Source organism: Chenopodium album, chromosome 14 (assembly GCF_948465745.1).
Source record: "Chenopodium album chromosome 14, dcCheAlbu1.1, whole genome shotgun sequence".
Lineage (NCBI taxonomy): Eukaryota > Viridiplantae > Streptophyta > Magnoliopsida > Caryophyllales > Amaranthaceae > Chenopodium > Chenopodium album.
In genome coordinates this window covers 52589833-52616300 of record NC_137847.1, presented here as the reverse complement: position 1 = coordinate 52616300, position 26468 = coordinate 52589833, and the positions used below count along the sequence as shown (strand labels likewise).

At 37.1% G+C, this 26468-nt stretch overlaps 4 protein-coding genes across 5 annotated transcripts; 3 read left to right on the top strand and 1 right to left on the bottom strand.

Annotated features, from left to right (window-relative positions):
• The first annotated feature begins 591 nt into the window (after positions 1-591).
• Positions 592-4216, top strand: LOC145579540 (F-box/kelch-repeat protein At3g23880-like). Its single transcript, XM_081636779.1, has 4 exons — positions 592-1882; positions 2367-2441; positions 3363-3436; positions 3982-4216. The coding sequence occupies exons 1-3, from the start codon at positions 711-713 to the stop codon at positions 3421-3423; spliced, it is 1308 nt and encodes a 435-aa protein (XP_081492905.1). The 5' UTR covers positions 592-710; the 3' UTR covers positions 3424-3436; positions 3982-4216.
• A 789-nt stretch (positions 4217-5005) lies between these two features.
• LOC145579539 (glucose-6-phosphate/phosphate translocator 2, chloroplastic-like) lies at positions 5006-8323 on the bottom strand. Its single transcript, XM_081636778.1, has 5 exons — positions 7532-8323; positions 6272-6497; positions 5923-6145; positions 5564-5777; positions 5006-5425 (listed from the first exon to the last, which is right to left on the bottom strand). Exons 1-5 carry the CDS (start codon positions 8027-8029, stop codon positions 5414-5416), a joined length of 1173 nt encoding a protein of 390 aa, XP_081492904.1. The 5' UTR covers positions 8030-8323; the 3' UTR covers positions 5006-5413.
• A 3359-nt stretch (positions 8324-11682) lies between these two features.
• LOC145578360 (uncharacterized) lies at positions 11683-12228 on the top strand. Its single transcript, XM_081635689.1, has one exon. The coding sequence runs from the start codon at positions 11683-11685 to the stop codon at positions 12226-12228; it is 546 nt and encodes a 181-aa protein (XP_081491815.1).
• A 6680-nt stretch (positions 12229-18908) lies between these two features.
• Positions 18909-26012, top strand: LOC145577534 (polyadenylation and cleavage factor homolog 4-like). Of its 2 annotated transcripts, XM_081635018.1 has the most exons (7): positions 18909-19366; positions 19694-19795; positions 20295-20558; positions 22494-23213; positions 23608-24519; positions 24684-25237; positions 25775-26012. In XM_081635018.1, exons 1-6 carry the CDS (start codon positions 18959-18961, stop codon positions 25209-25211), a joined length of 2934 nt encoding a protein of 977 aa, XP_081491144.1. In that variant the 5' UTR covers positions 18909-18958; the 3' UTR covers positions 25212-25237; positions 25775-26012. The 2 variants fall into 2 exon arrangements, with proteins under 2 accessions (XP_081491144.1, XP_081491145.1); XM_081635019.1 differs by lacking the exon at positions 20295-20558.
• Positions 26013-26468: the final 456 nt, after the last annotated feature.

Sequence of the window (26468 nt, the reverse complement as noted above, 5' to 3'; positions counted from 1 at the left end):
TGAAAGTTAGAGATGAACCTATAGTTTCCCAACTTGCTATCCTATGATAACTACTCGTGTTTGTTTAAACAACGTTTTTGTTTCATCGTTTTTACTTAATAAAAAAATAAAAAATAAGGATTTCTACATTCTTGAAAAGGATTTGTCAAGCAGATTATAAAATATCACATTCTCTTTATTTTATAATAATCACAACACTTTCCTTTTACGCCGTTTTATAAAATTACAACACTAACCCCACTTTTACAAATACAGTACTTTAATATGACAATTATAGGAAGAACTCAAGCTCCCGACGACCAAGCAAATGAGATGAGCCCATTGGGCAACCATAATTGAGTAGCCATTACAATGGCAGCCCAAGGAAAATGTTGCCCAATTTTACATTGGACCTTCAATTCTTCAAGTAGAAAACTAAAATATGGTTTTTATTTATTTATTTATTTATTTATTATTTTATTTATGAGGTACATTTGTCGTACAACAATTTGTCTTTTTGCGCACAAAAAAGCTGCAAAAATATTTCCTATTTGTTTGAATTAAACTCTGCAAACTTTACAAAAAAAAAATACCACTCTGCCACCCTTTCCTTCTTCAGCACTCATCTTCATCTTCTTCAACTACCACAAATTAATTTGTACTGTAAATTTTCTGGGGTTTTCTTCTTCTAAATTCTCACATTTTCAGGGGTTTTCTTCTTCTTCAGAAAAATGGGAGATTCAGGTTCATCAACAATGTCAGAAATGGCTGAAGTTTGGCGAGAATTATGGTCAGAAATTCTGAAGAGAATCCCAGCAAAAGAGTTAGGCAAATGCATTTGTGTCTGCAAAACATGGTATTCTCTCATTCTCTCTCCTCAGTTCATAACTTCACACACTAAATTTCATCAAACCCATCTAAATTTCCTCCTTAGAAGTTTCACTAAACCTTCCCTGGCTGAAAATGGTGATGAATCTTACCATTTTTTCTCTGATTCTGAAGAAATTTCTGGGATTTTTAACAAGGGTTCTATTCTTCCTTTTAAAACTGGGGTGGGTTTGAATTTTCGTGTTGTTGGGTGTGTTAATGGTGTTGTTTTTCTTGCTGATACTCAATTTGGGAACAAATATTCTTTCTATTTATGGAACCCTTTGATTAAGAAGCATATTAAGGTACCAAAACCCAGAATTGTGTTTGATGTTGTTGGACCTTATATGCATGTTTTTGGATTTGGGTATGATTCCAAAACTCGGGATTTGAAGGTTGTTAGGGTTTCTTACATTCAGCTTAGTTCTGGGTTAGATGAAATTCCTCCAAAAGCTGAGGTTTATAGTGTTAAATTAGGGGTTTGGAGATGGGTTTTTGCTGATGATGTTACTACTTGCGTTGCTGAGGATATTTGGTCTCAGTGTTTTCTGCAAGGGTGTGTTCATTGGGTTGGATTTGATAGGAAAGACGAGTCGGATTCGTCGTTCAAGAACAATTGTCTGTTGGTGTTTGATGTTGAGGAAGAGAAGTTTAGGAAGATGGAGTTGCCTTTGGCATTGCTTGAGGTCTGCCCCATTGTTCTTGAGGTTTCTGAATTCAAGGGTTTGTTGTCAATGATTCAGTATAAGAGGTATGGAGACGGTTTTGAGATGTGGATTCAGAAGGAGTATGATGTGATTGATTCCTGGAGTAAGGTTCTGAGTGTTGATTTCGAGGAGCCAAAATTGCTGAAGGTTCTAAAGTGGAGACTGAATGGAGAGGTACTAGCACAAACCGTTGAAGGAGAGCTGGTGTCTTACAATCCTGACACCAAAAACATGATAACTATATGCGATGATGGCATGTTTGCTGCCTTTTATGCTTGTAATTTCACAGAGAGCCTGGTTTTCCTGGAAAAAGATTGTGAGAGCAAGAGGTATGAACAATTTTAAATTCATTGTGTGACTGAACTTAATTTTTTGATGCTATTGAATTTGAAATTAAGCCTTGGTTACCTATGCTTTCTTATGATTGAGTGGCCAATGTGGTTTTAGTGAACCTAATTTCATTGTTCATTATGCTAAAGATTTCTCTATCATCATTAAGTACATGTCTTTCACGGTTCTTCACGTAGCCTTGCTTCTTGGATTTATTTGGCCTCAATTTAGTTGGTTGGTCTTAATTACCTGATTTCTGATACAGAATCTAATCATGAGTTGATGATATTGAGTCCAAAGTATTTGACTGATGATAGTTTTCTTTGATTGGAACTTCATGTCAGTTGGAAATATTGTTCAGCTGATAAGAGCTATTAACCTGTTGCTTTACAATGTCATTTTGTGAAGCAATGGATGAAATATGCTTTAGACTCTTGTAAGATTTCTCTGTTGTGTTCTGAGTTATGCTATTTGTTGTTACAGGACTGTCCATTTGGAGGAAGATGACACTGTCTGCAATGAAGATGAGAATATTTCATCTCTAGATACAATCAGAGTGTAAGATGCCTCTATTTACATAAATTTCCTTATGGATTTTCCTAAATTGTTCCCTATAGTTGTAGAAAGGAAGCACTTGGGTTGTTTGGCAGTCTTGTTTTTCTACGCTAGTAAATGGATTACATGCATATTGGTGTCTGGCTAATATTATGGGGGTGTTTGGCAATTGGCTTTTTGTTAGCTTTTGGCTTTTTAGTTTGGTCAAACAGCCAAAGAATATGTTTGGTATTTGGCTTTTTTGTTGGCTTTTAAGCTAGCTTTTCCACCAAAAGCCAAAAGCTAATAAGAGTAGCTTTTTCTATTGGCTTTTGGCTTGTTGACCCACTTTATCACTAATAAACAGCTAACAACCATTAATAATTTTACCAAACACTTTTGTAAACAGCCGGCTTAAACAATAACTTTAAAAGCCAACCCATACAGCTAATACTTCCAGCTAGTCAAACAAGCCAAGCAAACAAGCCAACAGCCAACCGCCGATTGCCAAACAACCCCTATGTCTGTGAATTTTGAAGTAAAATGCAGCTTACTCAGTTCATTTATCTGACTAGCTTGCATGTTAATTAGTGTCATGTATGTACTGTATGATTAAAACCTTGAATAAATTTTGCTCAGTCAAGCAAATAACCACTCCTTGGTTGCACACAAGTTGTAGATTAAGACAAGTGTATAGTATAAGATATATTCAAGGTTACCTTACAAATGAGAATTTGGATTAAATTGTAAGCTCAATGATAATCAGAAAGTCCAGAACTCCTAAATTGTGTATAAGTCAACCCCAGGTACATCGATCTTAAGATTCTTAACCTGTACCTTTTGCATATCCTAGAAATTCTGTAAGCGTACTTTTCATCTGTTGATTTTGAAATGTGTCACCTGATGCACTTTGACTGATACTTATTTTGTTGTGGTTCTTTGTAGACGCATGGGAAAAGCTTTTGTAATACTCAATCAAATGATTAAGTTTCGTCATGAATTCTAGAGATGTTTTTCAGGTTTGTGATGCTAAATTACTAATGCTACTAAGTGTATTGATTCAGAATCGAAAGCTGAAATGTCCTGATGATATCTTTTTTACTATAATGAAGATTTTTCTAACATTGCATTTGTCGGATAGTAGGTAGCTAAGTGACATCTAATTACATTATGTGAATTAAGCTTTGTGCCTAGATAGCTTCATGTTTATGTGTCTAACACTCTAATCCAAGGGAATATAGTAGCTGATGGTTGACATCTTTTGTCCCTGCCTCCCTGGAACGTTGACCCATTTCTCTACATTAACATTCACAAAGCCAATTTTTTCGATTTTGTGACTAAAAGTTGCATATTATAACACATGTATGCTTATGAATGAACATAAATCAGCTTCTGAAAATAGTGAGATTTCTGAATTCTGTGAAAATCTGTTATGTGAGATGAATATCTACAGCATAATGCCTTTGAATGATCTTATTGTTTTTGTTAATGTAGTGCTAAACTATCTGTTATGCTAATGTTTAGTTTGCCTATTTGTTTCCAAAATTCCATACTATATATGCAGCTTGCATGGTGGTGTGGTCTAGTACGTTGGCCCTTTGTTTTCCCTATGGCACAGCTCGTGAAGAGGTGAGCAGCCATTAGCAATTAGCACAGAGTATTTCTTCCGACTTCTGACATAACGGTTTATGTTTAGTAATATGGTAATCAGACATGGGAATGTTAACGTTTAATTGTGACTAATTTATCTACTTAATAGCAGTAGTAGCTGGTGTAAACGTACACACTAGAAGTTATAAATCGGCCATTCATCTGCATCAGTCAGACAGTCACTGTGTTCTTATATAAATCTCTAGTTGATTATCTATTACTCTTTCGGTTCTTACTTATCTTTTTGTTGGGTTTTGTTCAATAAAGATTATGCTTGATGAGGAAACATTCATACTCGTTATCATATACAAAGTACGAATTAGACAAACTTGACTGTACCCTTTTTCTTGTCGAAGTATTAGACACATAGCATTACCTATGATCTTTTTTTTCGTCTAGGAAACCTACAGAGATATCCTAGGTCAAGTTCAGTAGCAATCAGACCAACAAAACAATTGCTATTTGCTAGATTGGAGGTAAATTATGATATAAATCTATTGGAAAAGGACTTTTACTCGCAGAATCTGCAACATTTATGAGAATAAAATTGGGTGAACTTGTGAAAATGACAGCCTCTGAGACTGAGTGGTGACTTTCCCAACTTGTATTTCGGTTGATTCCTAAGATATGGCATATCATATGGAATATTATATGGAATATTTCATATAGTAACGGCTTGAGATTGCACAAATACAAACTCAACCTCTGCTAATAAACCACTTTTCTGGCTATCAATCAGGAATTTTGCTCTTTTTATCAGTTCTTCCATTACTCAATTACTGAATCATATCTCTAATATAAAGGAAGGCGCGAGATTGATAGATCCTACATCAAAATGGTACTAAGATATACAGAAAAACAAAATATAGGACTAGCAATAATGCTAGAATTTGTATTCGTGAACAGAAGATTGAAATCGATATATAACTCATCAGTCATCATATGAAGCTCTACTTTATTCATAATTTCACAAAATTGATTAGAGCCATTTTACAAGTGATTTGCATTTCTACAAGTTACCAAAAAAACTCAGCTTCAAGTGCTACATGTACACAAAGCATTGCTGGAAACTTAGTTATGGAGCAAAAGAGATGAACTATTGATCAGATGTATTTCTATGCAAAAGATTACCCTTCGCGCGAGTTCCACCCTCAAGGATTGCATCTACTCTTATTAGAAATTGTTAAAGAAACAGTTTCTGCATCGCATCACATCACACGAAAGACTCATCAGAGTTTGATTTCCAGGCCGCTCTGTTGCTGCATGCGTTCTTCACCCTTTTCCAACTCTTCATCCATCTTTCACCACTTTACATTCTACTCTCACTTGAGTGCCTTCTTATTGCCTTACAGTTTTGCCTGCCACGAAATAAGATTGATACGATTTCATGTCAAAATATGCTGAGTGAGAATTTTAATCTCTTATCGAGATTATAGGAAAACATTGAAGCTTGCAGCAATAATCTCAACTTTGGAAGAGAGAGAGTTTCTTATTACCTGTGAATAGATAAAAGTTCCTAGGATTGCAATGGCAGCTCCTAGAGCATTGACAGGTTGAATAGGAGTATGGAAAATGATTATGGAAGAGACTATAACCGATATCCTCTTCAACGTATTCCCGACACTGAAAGTAAGGGGAGAGATTTGGTCCAGAGACATGTATGACACTTGATTGTACAAATGGTAGAATATGCTTTGAGCTGCTACCCACCTATTCAAAAACAAAAGGAGACTTCGGTAAGCAACACGAATATATGACCAATGGTCCAATCTGGAATTTTACCATCAAATGAGAACAAATGCATATCATGCAGTACAAATCAATTTATGAAAGCTGGAATTTTTGTACATAGTACCATACGAAGTTTGGTCCAATCTGTGCAACTGCATTCTGCCAACCAACAGCCCATACTTGAGGTCCCTCAACAGCAAGTGCAAAGGGTGTAAGGAGCAATAGAGACAACATTGAAAGGCATGCATAGTAATTCATCCCACTAACAGACTTGCCAGTCATCCCTTTCTTTGAGAAAATGTTCCGAAAAACGAATGCCAAATTCGAAATCATAGCTCCCATAAACCCTATCACCATTATAACAAGAAAACTCAGAATTTGACTTTGTAAATGAACAATGAGACATAAACAAACTAGTTCACAGTAATGCACAATATATAACCAAAATCGGAGATAAGAAGTTTTAAACTCACCAGTCATATTAAAGTTGAGCTCAGTGACAGCCGAAAGGGCGCAGCCACCAATGATGGGAAGAAGTGACAAGTAAACTGGCAAGGGGAATGTTTCTCCTAACAAGAACCTTGAAACCAACACACTGAAAGCTGGTTCACCACTTTTGATTATGTGGGTGAAGGAAACTGCAACTTTAGACATACTAACAGTTGCTGCTACATGCCCAATAGTATGAGCCACTGCAACCTGCATAACCCAATATCAAAAAGGTCAAAAACTGACCAGACCGGAAAGGACCTGATTAATTGATCCGAAGCTAAATCGACTCACATGGACACAAAAATTTAGTATGACCCAAATCCAAAATGATCCGACCCAACTATACCCAAACTGAAACCAAACTGCACACTCAAATTGATAGCTTTACACAATATACAAATTGTTAACATAACTCTTCAATAACACACATCACCAACCAAGAACCCATCAAAATTTAGGATAAAGTCCATCAATTTAACACATGCAACTCCATCAATTAATAACACATGCAAATTCTTTCAATAAAACCTTCATAAAGGCACATAAATCAACCAAAAACCCATCAAACTCTAAATAACATAGAAATCATCAATCAACAACACCAAATCACTAAAACCCCACCCAAAATCAGAATTTTTTTTCCTACTAAATCCTCATCAACCTAGAGCATTAAAAACTGACCCTATCCAAGATGATCCATCATGAGATTCATGACTCGAGTAAACATGACCCCACAAGACCTAAACACTAGATTTATTTGACACATTAAAAAAAAAAAAAAAAAAAAAAAAAAAAAAAAAAAAAAAAAAAAAAACAACCAAAAACCGGCCTAAATTAGCATTGAAAGTGTTAAAAAGCGACATTCTAAGGACATAAAGCTCATTTACTAATATTTTATTGACAAATCATTTACTAATATACCAAATAATTAAGCACTGAAACCCAAAATATCAGTATATCACATTGTTATAACTAAACCTCATTAACCCATCAAACCACTTAATTCAACAACACTACCAAAAAAAACCAATCAAAATATCAATATTAGCACTAAAACCCCAACAACAAAATTTTTTTAAAAAAAACATTAAATTTTTACTATAAACTTCATCAACCCATCAAAATTAACACTCCATAACCACATCAAAACCACTGAATTCAACATCACCACCAAAACCCATCAAAATTCAGTATCCAAAAACATCAATGAAATATGAATACTAGACAAAATTAAAACTTACAGGGAGCAAAGTCTTCCAAAACTCCATATCAGTCTTGGGCGGGTCAGCAACCCGGGTAGCCCATGAAATCAACATCATGAAAGAGCCAGCAGCAAGAGAAAGTGTAGAAGTTAACCAAGGGTAAGGAAAAGCATTCAACACTTTCTTATTGTAAATATTGAAAACCACATTTAAAGCCCACCATGTTGCAAAGTAAATACCAATTTTAACCCTTTGAGCAGCCTCAGATTGTGCACTAGGTAATTCAATATTAATCTCTAATGGTTGAGATTGGTTAGCTTCATATGCTTTACATTCAACTCCTAATGATTTTCTTTGTGAAATTGAAGACACATGCAAAGGTTTCTTGATTGAAAAAATGGTGGGAATTTCTGGGTTTTTTGTAGAAGGCAAACATGGAAGAAAGTGGAGTTGCTCTGCTTTAGAAAATGCTGGTTTTTTAAGAGAGTAAGTGATTAGTGAAGATTGTGTAGTTGGTTGACGCAATGTAGCAAACATCTTGTGTGCAATCTAAATTTGAAGTAAAAACTAAGTTAACTTTATGCAAAAATTGAGTTTGCAAAAATTGAGTTTGAATCAAAGAATTGAGCTATCATAAACTATGAAGTTTCAGAATTTGGTGAATTAATGGGTTAATTTTAGTGGGTTTCTGAAATTTTCAACAAATTTGAGATGGGGTTTTCTTTCTTTCGAATTTCTTTCAAAAAAGATTGGTTTTTGAGAATGGTTTGAGAAAGAATTTTAGGGAAGAGGGTTTATATAGATGGAATTATGGGGGTAAGTGTTAATTTTGACTATTGAATTTTGAGTTTATTTTGGTTTGAAAATTAGTGGTAAAAATAGGTGAAATGTGGAAAATTAGGGAAAATATAAGTGTAATTTTGACGTATTATATGGGGGGTTTAAGTCGGCTCGTCGAAGGTTCGAAAAGGTCGACGATTAGAACAGCTGTTGAGCCAAATCTAAGGTCACATTCTCTAAAGTCTTTGGTAATGTACCTATGTACGTATGTGCGTATGTATGACTCATATTAACACGTTTGTTTGATAGTTTTGGGGTTATAGAGTTCATTTGTGTAACTACTTGTTAGATGTGGTGTTGTGTTTAGTTTTGTGATTTAGATGAGTTGGATTTACTTGATGGACGGAATGAAAGATCACGCGGGTGGTCCGTGGTTGTTATGTAAAAGTATATTGAGCTATTAAATCAGTATGGTAAGCGTTTAATTTATATGATTGAATGTAATTGTTTTGTATTGGTTTATTGTTAGAATTGCTTTTAAAAACTTTTGATGATAGGATTTTCTTTAGTTAGACATTGGCATTGACTTTTGAGTAATATATGGAGAATCAAGTTTAGTTAATACTAATTCATTAGTACTCCATAGAATAAAGTGATGTATGTATGTGTCACATGTTTACTAACAGAGTAACAGGCAATGGGATTTGATAAGCTCTTTGATTGTAGCGATATGTCAACCTAGAGGAATTGTTCCAAGGGTTGTTAGCCTATGCCTATAGTCAATTTGCTGAAGATGGAAATAGAATAGGTTGTATTACTTGTATTATTATAATAAAATGTTGATTTATATAATACGTAGTATAAAATTTTCAAAGTAAAAATTTCTTCATAACTTCACCTTCAAGAATTGTAGCTAGTAAGAACTGAACTCTTTAAGACCACATATAATAAACTCTATATCAACCACTTTCTTCATTTTTGAATAGGTGCAAATATCAATTTGACTTTCACACTATTTATATTCACATAACAACTTTGACACGTATAATACGCAAACCAATGCACTTATTTTAGATTTAGAGGAAGTATATCTAGTAATACAAGTATACAACACATTAACTACTCAAGTTGTATCCTTAAATTTTCTCAAATTATATACACTCATGTGATTTTCATTTTAATTCTTTAAATGAGCATAAAGTCACTCGGCCTTAGGTACACCTATTCACTAGCTATTTCATTATGCACTTAGGCCCGTTCTTTAGAGCTGCTCTGCTCTGCTTCAATCTGCCCTGCTTAAAAATAATAATTAATATTGAATTATTATAATAATAATTAATATTTAATAATAATAATAGTAGTAGTAGTAGTAGTAGTAGTAGTAGTAGTAGTAACAATAATAGTAATAATAATAATAATAATAATAAGTAATTAATATTTAATAATAATAAATAATTAATATTTAATAATAATAATAATAATAAATAATTAATATTTTATAATAATTGCAATAATAATAATAATAATTAATATTTAATAATAATATTTAATGATTATAATAATAATAATAATAATAGTAATAATAATAATAATAATAATAACAAAATAATAATTATTATAATAATGCGGTAATAATAATAATAATAACAATAATAATAATAATAATAATAACAAAATAATAATAATTATAATAATGCGGTAATAATAATAATAATGTAATCTGCTCGGCTCGGCTCTGCTCTGCTGCAATTTGCTCTGCTGACTCTTGCTTTGCTCTACTCTGCCCAAAAGCTCAAAAGAACAGGGCCTTAGAGGTTCGATTGCGCTTAATAATTTCTCTATTTATATATATGTATAGTGGTTTAACCTAATTTACTAATTAAACCAAACCACCGCGATTTTGCTAGTAGACAGACAACACGGCAACACCTTAAACTACACGAGCGTACCAACTAGATCCTTAAGAGTACCTACCTCCCCACCCCTATCCTTCGCTTCCCTCTTTCTCCTATATTTCTCCTAAGTGTACTCGTAGTTGAACGATGGACCCATTGCATCTCAAATTGACGGCTTGAATTCAATTTTTAAGTGCTAAGGTCATTTTCATTAGTTCAACAACATGCATAAAGTTTTGGGTCCTACAATACCCCAAATGGCCAAGTTTTGCTACAAAAGGTTTTTTGTTCCCTTTTAATTTGGAAGGTACAAAGAAATGATTTATTGTATTATTTCACTAATGGGTTTTGACAATAATAAGATTAGGAGCTCGGAATTAAACTCGTACAAAGAAATAATTCATTGCATTATTTCACTAATGGCTATTGGCAATAGCAAGATTAGTAGCCCGAAATTGAAATAAAAATAAAGGGAGTATAAATTACGGGGTATAATATTATCTAGTAGAGGATGGATTCCAAGAAATGTTCTAAATATGCAGACATAGGTTAGGACTTAGGAGGTTTGTCATAGTAATGGCCTTACATTAGGTGGTGTACTAAGTGTTTTATGCTAATGATAATCTGCCTAAAAATAAATACTCGTACAATATCATGCAATGTTTGAGATTTGCATAGCAAATATATAAAATAGGCAGAGAAATGACAATAATATTGAGAACAACAACAAATAGTCCAAATTCACCTCTTCCTTAGCCCATACTGCGTAGCCAGGTTGATCAAGAAAGGCCAAAGTATGTGAAAATATTGATCTTAGATTATTAGGGTATGCCTTGGTTTTCTGTTCATGTTTTTCTAAGAATATAAAAACGTACTTCGTATATCTCTTCAATTATTGCTGTGCCATGGCTGCCCATGCTTGAACATCGGGTGCATGTTTTGAACCGTAAATTAATTCTTTATGTCCTAAAGGTCTCGAGGGGAAAAAAAAATACGGAGTAGTTCTTATTCCGTTTAAAAAGAGTTGGTAAATGAACCTGATCAATTGGTGATTGTAGGTAGAGAAGAGTTTGATTTACAAACAAAGTACAATTAAGATGGTTCCTTACAAAAATCATTGTTGACAATAGGAGTTATTCATCTATCTTATACAGTGGTACATTCTCTTCTATTTCTCCAATACAAGACAACTCACAAGTGGACTATAATAGGGCCGGATTTCAACAATTTTTTTTATTTTTTTTTAACAGTTTCGACAAAAGTTGATGCAATATAAGTTTGAGTTAAATGTTAGATTATGTAAATAATCTAGTTTGTAATTAGTTTGTAAATTACTAGTTTAGCCTTAACCCTAACCTAGCTTACGATTGTATTATATATTGACTCTTAATCAGTGAGAAAGGCACGGCAAATATTCTCATATTCTCTCATGGTATCACGAGTCTAGGTTTTTCACTCCGAAAACCCTAACTCGCTTCCGCTCATCTAATCTTCTTCTTCTTTTCATCTTCTCTAATGGCTGATTCTAGCAAGCTACATCCGGCCACACTTGTTAACAATATCAAGACGTGTATTCCAGTTACTCTGGATTACAAGGGCACTCAATACAACCTCTGGAAAACCCTCTTTCAACTTCACTGCCGCGCAAATATGGTAATTGACATTATCATTCCTCCACCGGTTGATCCCTCTGCCAAGAAATCCGAACCTTCTGCTACTGAATTGGCTTTCTCGCAACGTCTTGATGATCTTTTCCGTCAATGGATATATGGGACAATATCCATTGATTTGCTCAACACCATTGCTGACCCTGATGACAAAGCGGTCGACGCTTGGAAACGTTTGGAGAATTTCTTTCTAAATAACAAGGCTGCTCGTGCTATGACCCTTGATGCTCAATTCACAAACACTAAGCTTGAACAATTTGATGGTGTTAAACCGTACTGCTCTCATCTGAAAACCCTTGCCGATAATCTGAGGAACGTCGGAGATACGGTCTCCGATCATCGAATGGCTCTGCAATTGTTGAAGGGTCTCACCGATGAATACAAACCATTTTGATCCTCTGTTAGGCACCTCGATCCTCTGCCTTCCTTTGAGGCATTGCGCTCCATGCTTGAATTGGAGGAGCAGGGCAATGCGTCTGATCTTCCGGATTCTGGTGAGGAGGCTCTCATCTCTCAAGCCTCGCAACCCGCGTCTTTTTCGCAACAGGGGAGGGGCATTTCCGCGACTGACTCTGCTCGTGGAGGTGCGCCGCCTGCTCGCGGTGGTCGGAAGAATAAAGGGAAGGGTGGTAGCGCCGGCTCCGGTGGCCGGAACAACCAGTCCCAGCAGTCAGCACCGCAAGCCCAGCCCTCAGCGCAGCAATCGGGGCAGCAGGGGTGGATGTATCCCCCTCCTTGGGCTTATTGGTCTCAGCCACCATGGGCCACTCCTCCCTGTCCGTACCCTTCACAAGGTCAAGGCCCAATGCAGTGGGGTGGGAGGCCTCAATCACAGCAGCCCGGTCTTCTCGGTGCTCGTCCACAGCAAGCATATTTCATGTCTTCTCCTCCTCCTTCTTCCTCGGGATATGTGCCAACCAACATCGAGCAAGCTATGCATACAATGTCTCTTGCCGACCCGAATTACTACATGGATACTGGGGCTACTTCACATATGACTAACTCTCAAGGTAATTTATCGTCATATTTTCATTTGAGCAAAAATAATAATAATACTATTATTGTTGGTGATGGTAGCAAAGTTCCAATTCATGGTTATGGTCACAAATCCTTAAACCGAAACACACTTCAACTCAAAAATGTCCTACACGTGCCTAAACTTGTCAAAAATCTAATTTCTATTAGAAAATTCACTATTGATAATCATGTGTCAATTGAGTTTGATCCGTTTGGGTTTTCTGTGAAGGATTTGCAGACGGGGAGCAAAATAGTGAGATGTAATAGCAGTGGCGATCTTTATCCTTTCTTCAATGATCGTCAAGTCATTTCCAACTCTAGTCCGTCAGCTTTTGCAGTTGTCTCTCGTAGTGTGTGGCATTCCCGTTTAGGTCATCCGGGAAATGAAATTCTTAGCTCTTTACGTAGTAGTAAACTCATAAATTGTAATAAGGCTCCAAACCATGTTTGTCATTCTTGTCCTTTGGGAAAATTAATGAAATTGCCATTTTATGATTCTATGTCTTTTACTACTATGCCTTTTGATATTGTTCACAGTGATTTATGGACTTCTCCCATTGTTAGCTCTCTTGGTCACAAATATTATGTTCTTTTCCTCGACAATTACACGAATTTTCTTTGGACTTTTCCTATCTCATCCAAATCCCAAGTTTACAACTTGTTCCTTCGTGTACGAACATATATTAAGACTCAATTTGAAAAAGAAATAAAAGCTTTTCAATGTGACAATGGCACGGAGTTTACCAACACTCCATTTCAAAAATTTTGTGAACAACATGGCATGACCTTTCGCTTCTCTTGTCCATATTCTTCTCCTCAAAATGGCAAAGCCGAAAGAAAAATCAAAACGATCAACAATGTTGTTCGTACTCTTCTTAGTCATGCCTCCATGCCTCCTACCTTTTGGCATCATGCTTTAGAAATGGCCACATACCTTCATAACATCATTCCTACCAAACTCCTAGGCTATAAATCTCCGACTCAAATTCTATATCAAAAACATCCCGATTATTCTAATCTTAGGGTGTTCGGTTGTCTTTGTTACCCTCTATTTCCTTCCACTAAAATTCACAAGCTTCAATCTCGTTCTACTCCTTGTGTTTTTATTGGTTATCCGTCTAATCATAGGGGCTACAAGTGTTTTGATATCTCGAGTCGTAAAATTATAATAGCTAGGCATGTTTGGTTTGATGAGTCGGTTTTCCCAGTCTCTAAAATTCATACCCCAAATGACCATACTTATGATTTTTTGGGAGATGCCTTAAGTCCCCTTCCTCTCCTTATCTTGCGGCAGCATCAGGAGCAGCCTGCTGCTACCTCACCCACGCGGGATCCAGCGGGCGCTGGAGTGGGGAGGGTACAGCAAGCTGCTGCGTCTGCTCAGCCCGCAAGTTTCCCACGCGGGATCCAGCGGGCGCTGGGTTGGGCACTGCAGAGCAGCACGCACAGCCTACTGCCCCCCACAACGCGGTGAGCGAGGTAGTGCAGCAGCAGCACGAACCCTCCTCACCACGTTCTACCACTGCTGCCTCACCCTCCTCACCCCCTTCGCCACCTACTGCCACCCCTATGTCCCCACGGCAGCCTGCTGCCCCCTCTTCTCCAACATCACAGCCGCATCTTTCCCCTCCTACTCATGTTCCCCCACCATCCCCAATGCCCACGCACTCCATGGCTACTCGTAGCAAGCATGGAATTGTTAAACCAAATCCCAAATATCAAGACCAAATACATCATACTACCACCTCCATATCACCCATTCCAAAGAACCCGGTTACCGCTCTTCGTGACCATAATTGGAAAATTGCTATGCAGGAAGAATATGATGCTCTTATTGAAAATGGTACTTGGAGATTGGTTCCACGACCACCGAATGTGAACATAATTCGGTCGTTGTGGATTTTTCGGCATAAGACTAAGTCTGATGGGTCTTTTGAGAGGCATAAGGCTCGACTTGTTGGTGATGGTAAAACTCAAAGGGAGGGCACTGATTGTGATGAGACTTTTAGCCCGGTTGTTAAACCGGCTACTATTCGGGTGGTTCTTAGCATTGCTTTGGCTAAGTCTTGGCAAATTCATCAATTGGACGTAAAAAATGCTTTCTTACATGGTCATTTGAATGAAACGGTCTACATGTATCAACCTATGGGATTCATAGATCCTAATAAACCTGATCATGTCTGCTTATTAGATAAGTCACTATATGGTCTCAAACAGGCACCCCGTGCATGGTACAAACGTTTTGCAGATTTTGTGGCTACTATTGGCTTTGCTAATAGCAAATCTGATACCTCTTTGTTCATCTATCTCCATGGTAATGATACTGCTTATCTACTTCTATATGTTGATGATATTGTGCTTACTGCTTCATCGGATTCTCTCCGACGACATATTATTTCTCGACTCAGCTCTGAATTTGCAATGAAGGATTTGGGTCCTCTGAGTTATTTTTTGGGTATTGCTGTTACTAGAGGTAAAAGTGGTCTATTTTTATCTCAAAAGAAGTATGCGCAGGAAATTTTGGAAAAAGCAGGAATGGCTAATTGCAAGCCTTCGTCTACTCCTGTTGACACCAAAGGCAAATTGAGCACTCAGGTGGGTGCTCTATATGACGATCCTACTTCTTATCGGCGCCTTTGTGGTGCTTTGCAGTACTTGACATTCACCCGACCAGATATCTCTTATGCAGTTCAGCAGGTTTGCTTATTTATGCACTCACCCCGAGTTGAGCACATGAATGCGTTGAAACGCATTCTACGATACATCAAGGGAACGACGAATTTTGGTTTACAATTGCATCAATCTCCTATTTCTTCCCTTGTGTCATATATGGATGCAGATTGGGGCGGGTGTCCGGATACTCGTCGTTCCACATCGGGGTATTGTGTGTACTTGGTGACAATCTGATTTCTTGGTCTTCCAAACGCCAACCCACTTTGTCTAAGTCTAGTTGTGAAGCAGAGTACAGAGGGGTTGCCAATGTGGTTTCGGAATCCTGCTGGATTCGCAATTTGTTGCTCGAGCTATATCTTCCTATTTCGAAGGCAACATTAGTTTATTGTGACAATGTTAGTGCGATTTATCTCTCTAGTAATCCGGTTCAACATCAACGCACTAAACATATTGAGATGGACATTCACTTTGTTCGTGAGAAAGTTCAAAAGGGCGACGTACGTGTCCTACATGTGCCTTCCCGTTACCAGATTGCAGATATCTTCACCAAAGGTCTGCCTAAGGTTTTATTTGATGATTTTCGGGACAGTTTAAGCGTTCATGGTCCTCCCGCTTTGACTGCGGGGGAGTGTTAGATTATGTAAATAATCTAGTTTGTAATTAGTTTGTAAATTACTAGTTTAGCCTTAACCCTAACCTAGCTTACGATTGTATTATATATTGACTCTTAATCAATGAGAAAGGCACGGCAAATATTCTCATATTCTCTCATTAAATACCACTTTTAAATCTTCACCAACTAAATTAACTGAGATCCATGTTGTAAAAATATAAATTCAAAGAAGCAACTTCTCCTAAATTGATTTAAGGCAAATAAGCAAGCTTTGCCAAAACCCACTGAAAGTTAAAGAGAAACCTTCGCTAATCCGGCCAAAATACAAAGAATAGACTTTCGTTGTTTGATTTTAATCGGCTACTAGTCAAAAATGGACCTTTGCACTCGTGCCTCCTTCGTGAAAAAGGTTTTTTTTTTTTTTTTTTTTTGACAAATTCGTGAAAAAGGTTACTAATAAAATTAGCATTCATCAACATGCCAAACAACATTAGTTACATGTTGAGCACAGGACTACAGGAGTTTCCTAGCAACGTACGAGTAACTATCACGCTTATAATTGAATTGTAAACCCCACTTGATATGCAAATAACGGTCCAAAATTCAGTCTCGTGTTTCTTGTGGTAGGCAGTTGCTTTAATTGATTCAAAAAAACGATGTACAAAAATACACAATTGAATATTTCACGGTTATAAAATGTGTACCTTCTGAGCGGGGAGCAACGATATTTGTTTGATTACGATCTTTCGATGTGTTGGTTATGATTTACGGAGATGCATAGATGTGCATGGAATTGCAATAATTGATACTAATAATAGTTTAGTCGGTTCATTTTCAATATTGAATTCACACCTCGAATATCTTACATGGTCATTATTTATTTATTTATTTATTATTTTGTGTGAAAAGGTACACGAGTATAATAATCCCCCTATCTCAGGAAAAACTATTAAAATTTAAGGTCTCTCTATCTTAGAGAGAGACTAATAGACACCATAAATATCTTAAGTTGGTCGGTCAATATTAAGCTTATGCACTATCTACTATATTTGACATGCACTTGTCTTCAAACTTTTTGACATTAACTTGGTCAATGGTCAACAAATGAATCATGTCTTATAAGACCATTCTGATGATGTAATTAAACTTTACTAAACGGGTTCATGTCAGTGAGTGTATTTAATGTCAAATTTCATATTGATTTAATTATGTAGATAAGTTCGTGTCAATGATTGTAATTGAGTTGTATTCTATTTCAATTAGCATTTTTAATTACTAGCTATAAATTACTCATCCCAAAATCAGTCCAAGCGATTCATTTAAACATAAATACCTTACATATCCGTAGAGTAATTGAGTTGTATATACGAATAGTTCGAATATAAATTTGATCAGTAAAAGTGTTAATTTTTTTGTGCAAGAGAGGACAGAGTCCCAAAGAAAAATAAAAGAGTAGAACAAAGTCAACAAACACACAAGAAAGAAAAACAGCTAATGACATAAAAGAAACTACCAAAGCTAGCAAAGTATAACCACTATGCCAGCAGCTCAACAAACACCGGTATCTTCCTAGCCAAAACAACACTTGTGTCGTCCAATAAAAGAGTACGAAGATCCTCCGAAACCGTCTCAAAAATCTCCAGTTGGTGAACTATTTAGCAGAGCTAATTGCATTTTGCAATATGAGATTTTAGTATCGGACCATGAGCTATAGTTTTATTTGTATGGCTTTTTTCCTAGGATTATTGGGCCATTGTTTTGCTTAAAATGCCCATATTCCTGGGCTTAGGCTGAGTGTGTTTTCTTTTTATGAATAATGATGAGAAAACAGAAAATGGCTTGGTTGTTGTATAAGACATTTGGGCAAACTAATTTTCTTTCGTTACTCTATCTAACCAAAAATTAAATTAGCTCTTGAAATTCAATAAGGCAAACTAAAAGAGGGAAAGGATAATAAAAATTTTCTAATACTATATGTTCAAAGACACAAGAAACTTATGTATCGTGTATTTATCTTGCATTGTAATATTGGAAGAAAATAAATGTCCCTTTAGATTCCTCTATTTACAATCCTCTATAAATTTGACGATTTATCACTGAATGAGCATACTTTACACAAATCGATAAATGCAATTTTGGATCGGTACAACAAAACATATTTTCAATGTGTGTTAACTATTATGATAGCCTGTCCGCATTACTACTCCGTATAATGTATAATTGTATTTTAACTCTTGTCAAAAAAAAGAAGGAATCTAGTTAACCACGGGTTAGTTAGGGATAAACTCGGCTATGTAGAATATCTATTGCATGAGATTGTTAAAGATGAACATCTACTAAACTCTCACCTCTAATACTTTTAACCTATACGTAGTAGTATAGCTTGCATAAACTGATAAACAAATTGAAAGTGTAAAATGAGTTTTGAACTTTCCTTTTTGTATACCCAAAAGATTTGGTTGTGAACAAATATCATTTGACTAAATCTGTAATATTGCCTAAAATACAACATTCAATCTCAATCAGGCTGCAACCCTTACCCAGTTCGAATTTTATATATACATTCAAATCCATATCAATGTATCATCGATAGTATTTTACTCCGTACTCCGTATAATTGGTTGAATAATTCCCAAATTACTGTATTTTTTTTGAAGTCAAATTAAAAAAAAAAAAAAAAAAAACAAAAAAATCGAGAAAACAAGAATCTTGGTTTACCTTTCCCCCCCTTTCATTCATTCATACTCTCTCTATCTCACACTTCCCTTCTCTCTCTCTCCTCTCACAATGGTGGTTCGATGGCGAGCAAGAAACCTCATCAATGGAAGACGATGAGAGTTTCAACCAAAACCCTAACCCTAAATTTTCTCGATTAACTTCTCAATTTGGGGTTTTTTTCTCATCGATTAATTCGTTCCACCACCGCAGCTTAAACCTCATGCCGAGCGACGTCGTTCCAAAGGCGGCAGCGCCGTCGCCGATTCTCGATCGATTTCGGTTTCTTCTCAATGAAAGAGAAGCCCAATATAGGGTTTCCGAAGATGATGAAGACGAACTCGTTTGTATTCCGCCGCCTTCTATGGCGGAGATTGTGTCTTTTTACGAGGATGTTTTGTCGGAATTAACGTTTAATTCGAAGCCAATAATTACAGATCTTACGATTATTGCTGGTGAACAGAGAGAACATGCTGAGGGTATTGCTGATGCTATTTGTGCTAGGGTTTTAGAGGTACCGCTCTCCAAATTCAAATCGGAAGTGTTTTTAGGGTTAGGGTTTTATAAGGGGATACTGTAATTTGTAAGGTGTAATCAATTTTAGTTGAGTTTTGAGTTCAATTTTTGTTGTTGTTGATGATTGATTTTGTACAGTGTATCAAAATTTACTAGTGCATAGCAAGATTTTGGACTTCAATTATCTCTCCTCTTCTTTAATTTAGTTATGCTTTTGAAGATTTTTTGCTTATTTTTTAGGTTTTGTGCTCGAATTTACGCTATTATAGTGCTCCCGAGCTTTGATTTTGTGGTGTTACATTGCTGGTTATGCATATTTATGCAGGTTCCAGTTGATCAAAAGATGCCCTCTTTGTATTTATTGGACAGCATTGTCAAGAATATCGGTCGCGAATACGCTAGGCACTTTGCTTCTCGTTTGCCAGAGGTGAGCTATGCTTTAGTTCTTGGGTCGATTTTGAGAGAATACATTCATTGTTGTAGTCTTTGATACTGAAGTTTCTGGTGTGCTTGTAATTACTTGGGTTTGGCTTAAAAGATGCAAACTTTGTAGAGAACTTTCCAGCTATGACATGATTTGGGGAAATAGGGGGTGTTTGATTAGTGAATTGTTCATCAGTTCAAGAGTCAAGGCCAATGCTGTCACATCTCATGACGAATTAGTAACTACACTTCCAAAACCAATTGGTTACACCTTATATGTTAGATGTGGGAGCGTTGGACCAGGACCCTGTATTCAATATTGATATTTATGTGCTCGAGATTCGGCCAAAAAGATGCAAATATTGTGGAAAATGTTACAATATGACATGTTTCAATGGTTATGTGCTTTATATCGGTTCATGTATTATAGAGCCTTTAGCTAATAGCCCTGATTTGAGTGTTACATTGACAAATATATTTTCATATTCTATTTCCGGTATAAGGTGTTCTGTGAAGTTTATAGACAAGTCCCTCCAAATTTGTATCCTTCAATGCGCCACCTGTTTAGAACCTGGTCTACCGTCTTCCCATCATCGGTTCTTAGTACGATCGAGGATGAATTGCAGTTCTCTCCAAGGGTAAACCAACCATCTTCCAACTTAGCCAGTATGAGGGCTTCCGAATCCCCTCGACCCTCTCATGGCATACACGTCAATCCCAAGTATTTGGAAGCCAGACGACAATTTGATAATTCATCACTTAATAATGTAAGTTTCAAAGCAATCATCCTTCTCTTCCCTTTCTTTATCTGGGTATTCTATTTGCCTTTGTCAATGATGCTAGGATTGACAAGATATCATTTTATGAACCTACTCTATATGTTGAATTGCGGTTTTCTTTGAAGAGTTTCTACTTTCAATTATTGGAAAACAACAAAATGATGCAATGTGACTGTTATTTCCCTTGTCCTCTTCAATTCTACATGTGTTGAAGCGATAGAATTTAAAATCACATCTAATGGATTGAATCCACTGTAATGTATAGAAAGGGATTTGGAGTTGCTTTGAAACAATGATGCACGGGTACGGCTCTGGGCTGCCGTCTCCCGTACCCGAAACGTCTCGGAGACGGGTACGCGACGGGGACGGCTAGGATACGTCCCCAATCCGTCCCCATCAAAAGTGGTACGGCACGTCATTTTGGGGACGGCTAGGGTCTTGATCGGATACGTTTCGGGTACAGGAAATCCAAAATTCCGCCGTACCCAAGAAGCCCAGCCCAATTTTTTTTTTAAAAAAAACCCCAAATCAGAACAAAACTTATCTCATACTCGATTTCCCCCAATTCTCACAAACCCTAAAACTTCGAACTCCTTCATCTTCTCCTTCCCTGTGCGATTTGATTGACGGCGGCGACCTGGAGACTCACATGGAGGCTGCAACAACCGACGCCTGGTTCAAGGCGGCGCCGGAGACCCACCTTCTTCTTCGCTGGAGACCCACCTGCGAGGCATCCTGCTTTTCTGAGTTCTTTCTTTCGTTCTGACTCTCTTCTTTCTTTCTTTCTGTAAGTCTTTTGTTTTCTTTTTTAATTGTTTTATTTGTTGTTGATAATATAGTGAATTGTAGTGACATTAAATGAGAATGTCAGTAGGTAATTTTTTTTTTTTTACATTGTGCAGTTGAATGTAGTCTCAAAATGTTGGTAGTGGGTATGGTAATATTTTTTTTTTTTTTATTGGATTTATATTTTGCTGATTTTTTTTTTTCCGTATCCGAGCCGTACCCGTATTTTGAAAAAAAAAATTGCCGTATCCCGTCCCCGTATCCGTACCCGTTTTTGTCCCCGTATCCGTATCAGTGCAACCTAGTTTGAAACCTATTTGTCTGTTTTAAGTATGTGGGAAATTAGGGGGGGGGGGGGGGGACTTACATGAACCAACTTCTTTGTTAAGGTATCTAGAGGGTATTGCTTCTTAACAATCTTAAATTTTAAAAATAATTTTTTGGTATATGTTGTGTTGCCTCTGGTAGTCCTTAAGAATCAGCGTGCGAATGTTTTTTCCGTAAAAACCTCGCTGGGTATGATATACTGTACTTCGTTTTCAATCATCTACCTATGCCCCCACCAAAATAGAATAAAAATTTAACCTATATTCTAATTTGCTGTTAACAGTTTAGTTTCCCATTTTAAAATTATTTTGTTACTTTTTTATAAAAAAATTATTTTTTTGGAAATTTATGAGAATTCTCCAATTACTATTTTTACTACGTGTTTAAAATAAAGCTCATTTAATTCAGTGCTGATTATTCCCCTTCTTTTCCACACCCCTCCTCTTTTTCATGTACTTTTCTTCCTTCACAATTTGAATTTGCAACTCAATTGTCCCATAAACAAGACTAGCTTATAATGCTATTCTATTAATTATTGATAAGGCTACTGGCACATGTATTCCTTCTCCTCCACATCTTGTTCTCTCTCTACCCCTGTCTATTGGGCTTGCTAGATCTCCCTTCTTTTGTTCCATTAGTTCTCTTACCATTTTTCATTGCTGGAGGGAAGTGGTGCTTGGTCATGCTCTAGTTGTTTTTCAATTTCTTTGCTTGTGTTTGGCTAAAACTTTCTAACGAGAGAAGCATTGTGCATTCTTATGGTGTGATACTGGCAGTTGATTGTTGCATTAATTTGTTTATCATATGCAGAAAATTCAACTTGGGAGAGAAGCATCTACCTTGAAGTCACTGGGTCAGAAACATTCTGTTGGATATGAAGAATATGATTTATATCAAGGAGAAAGCACAGCCTCCCACATTGATGCTCAAAGATTTAACTCCTCTGCTTATGGTGGACGTCCATCGTTTCCACTATTAACAGACAAGTTGCTTCCATCTGCATGTGGTCCAGCTAGACCCTTATCACCATCAGTTGACGAGGTTATGGTGTCCAACTCACCAGGTAGGGTATTTGAAGGGGCATCTCCTTCTCATCCAGGATTTAATTATGGACGTAGGAGAGGAAGAGATGAGGAGACTGGTGACTGGCAGAAAAGACTTCGCTCTGATGATTCCTATCGTGGTTTTGAAAATGCTGCGAACTATGGTTTAGGCAATGGTTTTGAACATGACAGACCAAGGGCTTTAATTGATGCGTATGGACATGATGATGGACAAAGACTTTTGAATGACAAACTTCCTGGTATGGATCGTCTAATTGTTAATGGTTCAGTGAGTAAACTTGCTGAAAGCTCATGGCAAAATACTGAGGAAGAGGAATTTGATTGGGAAGATATGAGCCCAACGTTAGTTGATGGAAAGTCCAGCAATGTCACTGCATCTTCTTTGCTATCCAGAGGCTTTAAAGCGATACCTGGTGTTGGTACTGTTGGCTCCAGACCTTTTGATCCCCAAAAGTCTGTTGAAGATGTATGTTCTCACAACCCAATTACAACTCTTTGTTGTCTCTGGTTATTTTTGTATTTTTGTTCTCAGAGTGCTATGATTCCAAATGGCAGGAATTCATTATTACATTTTTAGTGCCTATATCCTCTCTTGTTTTTGCCACTTTTTATTTATTTTGTATATTTTTGTTAAAATTTTTAATTTAGTAAGTCATATATATTACCATATCCTTTCTTCCCCTGGAGCCTGGCCTCTCATTTTTTTTTTCTATTTAATTTAGGTGTTTGTATTATTACTCATCAGTATTGCTATTGCTTGCCATCAATTTTAAATTACAAAGGGGATCACGATCTCCCTATTTTTTTTTTCTCTATAATAGAAACAACAAATTTTGATCCATCTTTCTATCAACCTGCAGGGTGTTTATATATCATCCAACAGGCCATTTTCTAGAAGTGAGATGAATCATTCTCAAGGAGCTTGGAAGTTGCCTGGCAGTCTCTCTGTGCCTGTACCTGTTGCTGGAAGAGAGAATAGTTCTCAGTCGACATTACCTGTGAATGGAGTGCCGTCATCATTGTCTGATGGAAAGCCTATGTCAGCAGACTACTATGCTGCAGTCCCTATGCAGAATGTTATGTCTAGAGGTGTTTCTTCAGGTTTTAATTCTTTTGAAGCAAGAGCTCCTTCACCTGCTGTAGGGCAAGTGCCAACTAGCTCATGGCCTTCTACAAGTTCACATAATATGGTGCCTTCACCACCTTTGTATATGCAGCCAACACATCCTAGAGCTTCCTTTGATTATAGAAATCATAGTTACAGTGTTCTTGGTCAAGGCAATCAACAATTTGATACTGATGACAAAAGAAATCTGATTCCTGCGAAGCCGGGACAACGGCCTCAGCTTAGCTTCACCCCTTTGCAATATCCCACACAACAACCAGGATCGTTGCAGCAGTTGCATCCACCACAGGAATCCCGGCAGAATGCGGTATCATTGCCACCGCAGACAATACTGCCATCTAGTCTTGGATATACACCACTAGGTCATGGGGTTGCGGCTACTAATAATGTGCGCAATCCAGTACCTGGTTCTCATCCTTATCCACCCTTCCAAAATATGTCCAATGGTTATATGCATTTCCAAGCACCAATGGCACCCCTTCCTTTAGCCCCTCGTCCCCATCCTCAATTTTTACCTCTTCCCCAGAGCTCTGGTCCCCTTGCTAACCAACCACCAACTGCTGGTATAGCTGGTTTACTCAATACTGGTTTACTTAATTCTCTTGTTGCTCAGGGTTTATTCCCATTGAAACAGAATCCTGTACAGGTAAGATAGCAGTAATTCTAAATCAAACCAAGTTTGGTTGCCTATTGATTTATGAATCTCGTAGAATTGCTGTTAATGATTAATATATCAGCAACTGTCTCCCTTGTGTAGTTATATTACCTTTTCTCTTGCTCCGTATTGATTTTCTTTTTGTAATATATCAGGATTCTCTTGGAGTAGAGTTTAACCCTGATCTTCTTAAAGTGCGTCACGAGTCAGCCATAAGGGCTTTGTATGAGGATCTACCCAGACAGTGCACCACCTGTGGCCTTCGGTTTAAGACCCAAGATGAACACAGTAAGCACATGGATTGGCACGTGACTAAAAATAGAATTTCAAAGAACCGTAAGCACAACCCATCCCGTAAATGGTTTGTCAGTGTGAATATGTGGCTCAGTGGTGCAGAAGCATTGGGGACTGATGCAGCTCCTGGATTTTTGCCAACTGAGAGTGTTGTCGAAAAGAAGGATGATGAAGAGATGGCAGTTCCAGCAGACGAGGATCAGAATACATGTGCTTTATGTGGGGAGCCTTTTGAAGATTTTTACAGTGATGAAGCTGAAGAATGGATGTATAGAGGGGCTGTATACTTGAATGCATCTTCTGGGTCTACTGTAGGTGTGGACAGATCACAGTTGGGCCCTATTGTGCATGCAAAATGTAGGTCTGATTCTAGTGTTGCTCCGACATGAAGAACAGATAAGCATCTTGCTTTATGGTAAGCCTCTTGTTTCATTGTATTCATCTTACATTGTTGTGGTCACTTATCGCTATGATGGCATTATGACTAATGGATCTTTAATTGTGATTGCATGAGACTTGCAAGGTCTTGCCTTGGTTAGTCCTTTCAGATTTATCCCTATAGGGGATGCATCTACCTCTGAAGCAAGATATGAACTATGAAGCTTGGCTCAAAATCATGTTTTAAACATTTAGTCATGGATATTGCTTTATGTTCTTTGTTACTACGACCTATGAGTCAATATTATTTTTAATCATATGGAACATGGTAGGACTAACTTCTTGCGTTCATTTTGGAAATTAGCATGGGTGAAATGTAGATTTGGGGTTTAAATGACTAACTCTCGTATAATTATCTAGGTATATTAGTAGAATTCTCTGTTTAGATTATAGCTCTTCTTTTATACAGTGTCTTTGGCCTGGTTCTAGTAGGTTGCTGCTTTGCATTATCTTGCTCATAATATGTATATTCCAGGTGCCTTGTATTTGAATACATTTTTTGCATTTTGTGCAGGGGTAGAGGAGGCTAGACAAATGAAACAATTGTGGAGTAATCATCAACCCAGTTTTCTGTTTTCCCTGTAACATTAATATGAGTATCTTCTTGTTAGTGATAGGATCTTACATTTAACTTTTCCCCTTCCCCCCTTATTTTACCTTGGTGCTCAAGTGGTGACATCATGCCAGAATTATGTACATACAGTGGAGATATACCATCCATAGTCCCCTGCAGTTGCAGGCTTGCAGCAAAATGCATTGGCTCGAGAATTTACATCTTTGGCGTACTTTTTCAGCTTTACTGATGAATATTTGGAGGAGACCCTTGATATTTTTTACCCCGCACCCTTCCCCACCCCCACCCCCACCCCCCACCCCTTCTGAAAAAATGTTTCTCCCCTCCCCCTTTTCCGTATCATTCTCTACATTTATTCAGGTTGAACTTTCTGCAAATTATCTTGTACGTCGCAATTTCGCAAATTACCTGCAAATACTGCTGTCTTGTGCGTCGATTGCAGGGAAGGTTCATGGCAATCAGGGTCTTAGCAGATTCCTCCAATGTATTCAGAGCTCATCATGCTAGGATATGTGCAGCTTACTGAAATGGAAGAGTGCCCTGTTATTCATGCAAAATGTTCTACAAAATATTGTGGCTTGTAATGACTGTCGCTGAAATATTATGCTATATCAATGTTTGAACTCTTGAAGAT

Excerpts from the sequence above, each read along its gene's own strand:
- LOC145579540 (XM_081636779.1), top strand. The coding sequence starts at position 711 with ATGGGAGATTCAGGTTCATCAACAATGTCAGAAATGGCTGAAGTTTGG. Across the intron at positions 1,883-2,366 it reads AAAGATTGTGAGAGCAAGAG|GACTGTCCATTTGGAGGAAG; the intron begins GTATGAACAATT and ends TTGTTGTTACAG. Across the intron at positions 2,442-3,362 it reads TCTCTAGATACAATCAGAGT|ACGCATGGGAAAAGCTTTTG; the intron begins GTAAGATGCCTC and ends GGTTCTTTGTAG.
- LOC145579539 (XM_081636778.1), bottom strand. The coding sequence starts at position 8,029 with ATGTTTGCTACATTGCGTCAACCAACTACACAATCTTCACTAATCACT. Across the intron at positions 6,498-7,531 it reads TTTGGAAGACTTTGCTCCCT|GTTGCAGTGGCTCATACTAT; the intron begins GTAAGTTTTAAT and ends TGGGTTATGCAG. Across the intron at positions 6,146-6,271 it reads GCTCAACTTTAATATGACTG|GGTTTATGGGAGCTATGATT; the intron begins GTGAGTTTAAAA and ends TAATGGTGATAG.
- LOC145578360 (XM_081635689.1), top strand. The coding sequence starts at position 11,683 with ATGGCTGATTCTAGCAAGCTACATCCGGCCACACTTGTTAACAATATC.
- LOC145577534 (XM_081635018.1), top strand. The coding sequence starts at position 18,959 with ATGGAAGACGATGAGAGTTTCAACCAAAACCCTAACCCTAAATTTTCT. Across the intron at positions 20,559-22,493 it reads ATAATTCATCACTTAATAAT|AAAATTCAACTTGGGAGAGA; the intron begins GTAAGTTTCAAA and ends TATCATATGCAG. Across the intron at positions 23,214-23,607 it reads CCCAAAAGTCTGTTGAAGAT|GGTGTTTATATATCATCCAA; the intron begins GTATGTTCTCAC and ends ATCAACCTGCAG.